Raw genomic sequence first — 8885 nt, 5'->3', positions numbered from 1 at the left:
TGAAGATTTTAGGCCTGAAACAGATTTGAATAACCCAATATTTAAGCTTGGTCTTAGATTTCCCAGTGTCTATGTATTTAGGAAAGCAGTGAGAAACTATTCAGTGTTCAACAGAAGGAAGATTAAGTTCTCCAAGAATGATAAAGATAAGGTTAGAGCAGTTTGTGATGGGATCAAGAATGGAAAATGTCCATGGTTTGTTTATGCTTCAGCTGTAAATGGAAGTAGCATGGTTCAAATTAAGAGTTATGAAGAGGAGCACACTTATGGGACTGTTGAACGCAATGTCCATGCTAACTCATCATGGTTAGCAGAGCGATATGCTACACAGTTGTCTAGAATAATCAATTGGGATATAGGAGCTTTTAAGGAAAGGGTGAATGAAGATCTATGTGTCATAGCTTCAAGATCACAAATATACAGAGCAAGGCAAAAGGCAACTGCTGTAAGTGAGGGCACTTACACAAAACAGTTTGAGAGTCTTTGGGATTATGTTGAGGAGCTAAAAAGGACAAATGTGGGAACTACTGTCAAGATTAAGTCCAATTTGGAGGGTGACAAATCCAGATTTGAAAGGATTTATATATGCTTGGCAGCTACAAAGCAAGGATTTATTGATGCTTTGAGGCCAGTTGTTGGTTTGGATGCTTGTCACATCAAAGGGCAACACCCTGGGCAATTACTATCTGTTGTTGGTGTTGATCCTAACAACGGCATGTATCCAATAGCTTATGCAGTGGCAGAGGCTGAGAATTATGCAACTTGGACTTGGTTTTTAGAACTTTTAGCTGTTGATCTTGGCATTGAAAATAGCAATGGATATGTGTTCATTACAGATAGACAAAAGGGCTTAATTGATGCAGTGGGTGACATGTTCCCAAACTCTGAGCATAGGTATTGCCTTAAACATCTGCATGCCAATTTTATACTTGCTGGGTATAGAGGATTAGTTTTGAAACAACACATGGAGGGTGCTGCAAGAAGTACAACTATACCTTGGTTTCAAGCTGAGATGAAAAAGCTCCAAGATTTGTCAGGACCAGCTTTTGATTGGTTGTCACGGCTTGATCCAATGCAATGGTGTAGATCTCACTTCAGAACACACTCAAAGTGTGACATTCTCTTGAATAACATGTGTGAGGCATTCAACGGTTCTATCCTTGATGCTAGAGACAAGCCTATTATAACATTGCTTGAGAGGATCAGGTATTACATCATGTTGTTGATGGCAACTAGACGAGAAGCTATGGAGAAATGGCATCATGATATGGGGCCAAGAGTGTTTGCAACTCTGGAGAAGCTTAAGAAGCAGTCAGCCTGGTGCATTCCAAGGCTTGCTGGGGAGAGCAAATATGAGGTCAAGTGTTTTGGAGGCACTCAGGTGGTTGTTGATTTGAGGAACAGAAGTTGTTCATGTAGGCAATGGGATCTAACTGGGATCCCATGTAAGCATGCTTGTGCTGCCATTGGGCAGTTAAATGGCAATCACATTAGCTATGTCCATGATTATTACAAAAAGGAGGCCTTCATGAAAGCCTACAAACCCATGGTTCATCCAATGCCAAGCCAAGACTTGTGGCCTAAAACAAATTTCCCACCTTTGCTGCCACCTAAATTTCATAAGCAGCCAGGGAGGCCAAAGAAATCTAGGATAAGCTCAGCCGGTGAACCATCTTCAAGCTCTAATCCTAAAGCTAAACACTTGCCAAGGTATAATTTGGAAATCAAATGTTCCATATGTAAGCAAGCAGGGCATAATAAGAGGAAATGTCCAAGGGTAAATGAAGCAGGGAGTAGCAGCCAGGTATATTCAACAGCATGTGATTTTAAAAGTTTTGTATGTTTGGCATTCTGATATGGATTTCCCAGTGATGTTTGTTTGCCAGGTACCATCACAAAGGCAAAAGAAGATAGCACATCAAGGCAAGAGATCAAGTCAAAGAGTTACAAGACAATCAAGGCAGAAACAACCAGTAAGTTGGGATACTTTTATTCAATTAACATTATGGAACTCTTCATTTGTACATATTAATCCAAAAGCGGCCATGTTAATCTAACTCTGTTATGTTTTCAGTTCATATCAAAGGCTAAAAAAAGGACCAATCATGACCAAGCTCCTCAACCATCTCATCAACCACCTCAACCATCTCACCAACCAGCTCAACCATCTCAACCATCTCAGTCTAACCAAGCTCAACAACCATCTCCTCAACCAGCTCAGAGGAAAGCCTTCCTGGGAAGGTTTAAGCCATGGAGATATTGAAAAACTCACCTTTGTTTTGATGTTTTGCTGTGTGTTGGTAGACGCATATGTTATTGGGTAGAAATGTCTGTTTGGTATTTTATTGTCTACTCTTTTTTTGGGTTCAAACTATTTGGCATTTCCATGGATTAAACAGGTGCATATGAGGTCTTTTGTAACATGTGCTTAGAAAGTATTTTGAGTTATGTGCCTAAAATATATGTTCAAGACTCTGTACAATTTATGTATTAATCAATGGCACTTTAAAAGCTCTTAAATGTTTGCAGAATTAGTGGTGCTTACAAAAGTCTCTAGTCTTAACCATTACAAAAGGGCTTTGAAACCATTACATTTGCAAAATGCTACAGCCATTACATAAGGCTCTCATCTCCAACTTGCCATTCAACTACGTACATTACACAACCTTACCTAACTTTCAAACATACCACATTGCCTAACTTTCAAACATACTAATTGCCTAACTTACATTACCCAACATTGCCAAACCAAACCATAAACACAAAGGCCCAAGAAATAAACAGAGCAATCCACAACTTCTTCTCTCTTGCTCTCGCACGCACAATCTGATCTTCAACTTCTCTCTTTGTCCTCAGCAGCCAAGCCATCAGAGCTCTCTCACGGCGAGGCATTTCAATATCAACCCATACAAAAAACCCACAACTGTTTTTCCCCCTCTGCATTCAAACAACAATTCCATCACATTCTCAAAAAAAAATTGTCCACTTTTCGATAAACTAGCAAATCCAAAACCTACCTCTGACTTTGGACACACAAAGAACCTCCGAAGTGGGTTGGACTCTGTCCAAGAAGTCTGCAGCCGAGCAAGCCTCCCACAATAGCAATGAGGTGCTGCAACGGCCAGCTCTTCTCCTCCTGGAGGTTCTTTCCTCATCTTCACACCCTCTAATCGAAGAAAGATGGAGAGATTTTTCTCTGGGGAACCCTAAATCCTTAAAATGGTGGCAAGTAATTTTTCTGGGTTTACCAACCCTATTATCGAAGAAGAAGAGGGGAGATTGTTATTTGGGGTCCGCTCCTTAAGTCTCCACCTTAGATTAGGATTTTCAACGCATGTGGGGTCCACTATGCCACGTAGGATGCTGAATAGGGTTAGCAATTGGGCACCGTGGATGATTGGACCATAATGCCCCTGCCACGTCAGCTTTTTTGACGGTTGTTTGGATGGCGTTGACGGTGGGGGGTTAAGTGGAACACAAAACCACGGTCAAGGGGGTAAAGTGGGCCATTTTAACTTTGGGGGGGTTAAGTGAGATTTGACCGAAGTTTCAGGGGGTGCTACAGTAATTAAGCCTTATAAATATGAAGTCCGGAAAGGATAAAGATTAATACTCACTATGCATTCCCATCATCATATTTAGCCCTATAGACACATCCAATGTTGCCCTGCCCAAGAAGGCGAGCTGGAGCAGAGTGATCAGCAATAGCAATCTGCAAAATGCATTATTAAAATAATCAAACCATCAAATTAATAAAGGTTAATTACAGTTTGGTATCCTGAAGTTGTACCCTTAAGGCATGTTAGTCTCTATCTTTTCAATTTTAACAATCACGTACCCTTAGTTTGTAAATTTTTTGCAATGTGATTCCGCCATTAGGGTTTCTGTTAGATCTCTCTGTTAATTGCCTACGTGGCATTGTGGGTCCCATATTTTTTATTTTTTTTATTTTTAAATTGATTAAAATATGAATAAAATATTAAAAATCAAAAAATTCAAAAAATTTCTCTCTCACTCTCTGCAACGAACCCAGAACTCAGCTCTCTCTCTCTCTCTCTCTTCTCTCTGCTCCCTACCCCATGACACCACCACCTGCAACTATCCACACCCCAGCCTGCAACCACATCCCCACGAACCCAGAAACCCAGACCCGATTTCTTCCCAGCAAGGTTATCCGCAAGGACTTGGTAAAGCCCTTCGTCAAGCTTGTGAACTACCAGCACCTCATGCCCACTCGCTACACCCTGGATGTGGATCTCAAGGACGTCGTCAACGTTGAAGCTTTTGCGACCAAGGACAAAAAGGTGACTGCATTGAAGGAGACCAAGAAGCGCTTCGAGGAGCGGTTCAAGACCGGGAAGAACAGGTGGTTCTTCACCAAGCTCAGGTTCTGAGGGAGCTCGAACGGCGTCGTGCTGGAAATGGGTCTGATTTTGTCTTCTGTTTTTTCAAGTTAATTTTGGATTGAAAATAGTTTAGGATCTGTGTGGATGAGACTTTTTATGGATTTATGCATTAATGCTTAGTTAAACAATTAGATTTGTTATTTCTAAAATGTTAAATTTGGCATTTCTTGCTTTACTATGTTACTTGAGATTTTATATCCTCATTGCTCATCTGTGTTGCTTGATATGTTCATTTTCTGCAATTGGTTTTTCGTGATTTGCTTCTGGATTACAATTTCATTTTGGGATTCATAGATATTGGATTTCAGTCTATCTACGAATTGGATTTCGTAATTGGATTTCGTCTTGTGCAGCTAGATGTGCTGATTTTGTGCATAGATGGTGTGCTTTTTGCACAAGATCATTTGGATTTTGTATAGTAAATTGTCCTGTATACTTACGTATCAGTTGAAGAGTCACTTGGTAATGCTAAACGCATCTGAGTTTATTGGTAAAACCATTTCTAGATCTGTGTGGAGGTAAGAAATTTGGGGGGAGGAGGGGTAGGGGGAAGAGAATAAATCTGGGTGGGGGGAAGAAATTGGGGGAGGGAGAAGAAATCTGGGTTGGGGGGAAGAAATCGGGTCTGGGTTTCTGGGTTCGTGGGGATGTGGTTGCAGGCTGGGGTGTTGATAGTTTGCAGGTGGTGGTGTCATGGGGTAGAGAGCAAAGAGAAGAGAGAGAGAGAGCTGGGTTCTGAGTTCGTTGCAGAGAGAGAATGCAGAGAGAGAGAGAGAGAGAGAGAAATTTTTTGATTTTTTGATTTTTAATATTTTATTCATATTTTAATCAATTTAAAAAATTAAAAAATATGGGACCCACAATGCCACGTAGGTAGTTAACAGAGAGATCTAACAGAAACCCTAACGGCAGAACCACATTGCAAAAAATTTACAAACTAAGGGTACGTGATTGTTAAAATTGAAAAGATAGGGACTAACATGCCTTAAGTGTACAACTTCAGGGTACCAAACTGTAATTAACCCAATTAATAACTATAATAATAATGGCAATATAAGTAAACACCATTCTCAGGAAAATGGGTTAGTGGGTCGCTCTATAGTTCATGCAAGGAGAGCCTTGACAGCTAGGGTTTTGGCTTTTCTAGTTTTCTTTACTCATTCTCTGCGCCCTATCTCAGTCTTCTCTAATTGTCTCTATGGGTTCTTCTTGGTGTATTGGATACGACGGTTTTTTGCTCTTTTGTTCTCCATGGGGTGGCTGCGTCGACTTCCTTTCTGGGTTCCCATGGAGACAGTCGCCAGTGAGGGATCTCTATCTTAACACTATGGGGGTGGTTACCGCCTCTTCTGCTCAAGGGGGTGACAAGTATGTGGCACCAAGCGGGAATCAAAAGCATGCGAAAACTGGTGTTGGGCATCTGATTGTTAGTGGCATAGCTTTTTCTGGTAAGCATAGTTTTTATATCGAGGATTTAGTTGACAAGGTAGAGAAGACCAGCCTCGAGGGGTCTCCAATGTCTCCCTGATAATTCTCCTAAGGAACGTTCATGGGCTTGGCAACCAATGAACATTCTAACTATGAAGATCTTTCTTTGGAAATTTCTTTAGGCTAAGAGGCCAATCTTGGTCTCCCTTGCTTGCCAGCTGGGGTTCTGGATCAAGAAAATTGGAGGTGGCGGTTGGTGTTTGGCTGGATCTACGTTTTTGACTCTGTACGAAGAACTATGATGCTTTCTTTAGATCATAGGAGGCTTTCTTTGACAGTACATGCGTAGTGATGTGATGTGTTTCAATAGTTTTTTGGTTGGGTGATTGGCTAGATCTGTCCTGAAACGCATAGTACGTTTTGGACTCTGTATGAAGAACTATGATGCTTTCTCTAGATCATAGGAGGACTTCTTTTATTGTACCTACGTAATGATTGGATGTTGTTTTAAGGGTTTTGTAGTTGAGTTCTAGGTATGTCTGTTTCGTATAGGTTGTTTGACTATTCTGCTTAGTCAATAGCATGGGTGGTACTCTTTCCTACTCCGGGTTTTTGTTTTCTTTGGGAAGGTTTTAACGAGACCGCCATTAACATGCTAGTTCTTACCATATAATGTTCCATTAGGTTTAATGAAATACCATCTTTTCTATAAATAAAAAATAAAACAAGTAAACACAATTCTCTAATTACTTCTTAAGTTTTGGCAAGATACACACGGTTTAATCAATTAACATAGGTCTGGTCACAATATACACACAAGTATACATACTCAAAACAAAACCTCATTAGTGAATTGGAATTTCTATCTTAGTGAGGCTGATCAAATGTCAAAGTATGTACAATTATACAAGGGACACGTATTTTGTTAAGAATTAATTTTGAAAATTAGGTGGCTGTTTAGAAAAGTGAGATGAGTTAAAGGTGTAAGGTAGCAAATATATACCAAGTAGGCAAAACATTTAGGAATTGTTCACATAAATAAGCCCTCCCTGAAGTCCAGAGATTCTGCACTTCTCTGTAAAGGAAAAAGAAAGAGAAAACGATGAGAAAGACATAAGAAAAACTGGAAAAACAAAGAAAACAAAACAAAACAAAGGAAAAAACCAAGGGCACATATGCTAACACATGTACAGAAATTGACTGTTATAATCCAATGAGTACACATCCCTTCTTTGTGCCTTTCAAACTTGTATGTTGAAGGGAATCTAATAACCAACTTCCTACCTTTCATCTATGCTCTTTCTAAGCCAATCAAAGCATCTTTGCGAAACGAAGTCCCTTGCTTTCATCATAACAAATACCAAACAGTCGATAATTGAAACCAGCAATAAGAAAATGAAAAGAGACTGAAAGAAGAAAACAAATATCCAACAAAATTTGTACGTGATTCCTCGACCATGCGAAGGATGTTGCTGGAGTTGGTCTTCGACCCAACCAACACAATCAAATATGCCTAAGAAAGGGAAAAACACTTTCAGCCCTAAATCGATCCAAGGAATTGTGGATGCCCAAATCCTAAACAGAAATTTATAAGGTCACCTTTAAACTCTAAATCTTGAAACCTAGGAGGGTGAAACTTCTAACTATTGTTAACCACAGTAGAGAAGATTAGAGGGGGGGACTTACATAAGCTACCTTCACTTGGGTTTCTCAGAAACAGAGAGACAGTAAGGAAGTGGAATGGGTAGTTGAGAGGGTTAGAGTGAAAAGCAAACCCGAGAGAGAGAAAGAGAGAGAGAGAGAGAGAGAGAGAGAGAGAGAGAGAGAGAGAGAGAGAGCTGAATGGGCTTCAAATATGTTTTCCAATGCTTATCGTTACACTTAAACGTATATGACCAAGCTAGTAGCTACGGAAAGAAGAAAAAAAATAAAGTTCCCCGAGTCACCAATGAGTATGCAGATCTATCTCAAAGCCCTGCTAAGACAATCTAATCAAATTGTTTTAGCTAAGCAAAGATGTTTTAGTACCAAGCTGTCTATAAGTTATTCATCTCTCGCTTATGCAACTGCTACATCAAATCCTCACTCCAATTACAGACAAATCAAGCAAGCAGTTACTTAAGTAATCACTGAAGGACCGATATCATGCCAATTTTTTAATCACACTATTCACAAGCAAAGATATGTTTGAGAAAGAATAATGCAACGAACCCCTCAATAATGCAATGATCCATATCATGCCAAGCAATAAGCATCATCAATTCATTTTACAACTTGCCAAGCAATTTAATTCAGAACATACCAAGCTAACTGATCAAGCAAACCAAAGCCAAGAAAGGGGGGAAATCCAAAACCAAACACTTCATGTCATTTCAATTTTTGTACAATAGAAAAAACAATACAAAATTCCAAAAGCAACTCTCACAAAAACTCCACCACATCAATTTCGTCTCCCACCAAAAGACTTCAGTTCAAAAAGACTTCGAATGCCCAAACTCTACATTGGGTTCAGCGGACTTCGAACTCTCAGCCTCAACCTCAAGCACTACATGCTTAGAACTCTGAGCCTCAACGGTGGCCTCAGCATGCCTCGAATTTTGTCCCTCTGCCACTATAGGTTCCAACCACTGGTCTCGACACTTGGTTCCCCGAACAGCTTCCCAAACAACGCTCTATTGGCATCTTTAAAAATCTTCTCATCGTCCTCCCGAACCCTCTTATTTCAACTCTCCAGACCATCCAGCTTTACCTATATCTCCTTGGAGTATCCTACTACCATTCTCGATAGCTTATCATTCTCCTTTTGCAGCTTACGATTCAGCTACTGAAATACGATAACCCTTTTAAAGATAACGATGCCAAGTCATGACAGTTCATTTAGTTTTGGCAGCCAATTATTCTTGTTACACCTGTATACTTTTGGTTAAGTTATGTTTGTTACAGGTTGTTAGAGAAAGTTTTGTACATAGCTTTGGCTATATATATACCTCAAATGTAAGTGTAATTAATCAGGTTAGTAAATGAGAAGAGGATTATTCAATAAAACCATTC

General features: G+C 39.9%; 1 protein-coding gene across 1 annotated transcript; it reads left to right on the top strand.

The window, feature by feature from the left end:
* Positions 1-1263: 1263 nt before the first annotated feature.
* On the top strand, positions 1264-2716 carry LOC148293969 (uncharacterized). The gene is made up of 3 exons (XM_088254068.1): positions 1264-1804; positions 1887-1973; positions 2075-2716. Exons 1-3 carry the CDS (start codon positions 1268-1270, stop codon positions 2261-2263), a joined length of 813 nt encoding a protein of 270 aa, XP_088110194.1. The 5' UTR covers positions 1264-1267; the 3' UTR covers positions 2264-2716.
* Positions 2717-8885: the final 6169 nt, after the last annotated feature.

Source organism: Prunus avium, chromosome 6 (genome assembly GCF_965620075.1).
Source record: "Prunus avium chromosome 6, drPruAviu1.hap1.1, whole genome shotgun sequence".
In the NCBI taxonomy this organism is placed as follows: Eukaryota; Viridiplantae; Streptophyta; class Magnoliopsida; order Rosales; family Rosaceae; genus Prunus; species Prunus avium.
Note: the sequence above shows the minus strand (reverse complement) of the source record. Positions and strands in the feature narration are given on the sequence as shown.

What these genes read in the sequence shown, in the direction of transcription:
- LOC148293969 (XM_088254068.1), top strand. Translation starts at nt 1,268, where the DNA reads ATGGGGCCAAGAGTGTTTGCAACTCTGGAGAAGCTTAAGAAGCAGTCA. An exon ending in AAGCAGGGAGTAGCAGCCAG is followed by an intron (nt 1,805 to 1,886) that starts GTATATTCAACA and finishes TTTGTTTGCCAG; the next exon opens with GTACCATCACAAAGGCAAAA. An exon ending in AATCAAGGCAGAAACAACCA is followed by an intron (nt 1,974 to 2,074) that starts GTAAGTTGGGAT and finishes TTATGTTTTCAG; the next exon opens with TTCATATCAAAGGCTAAAAA.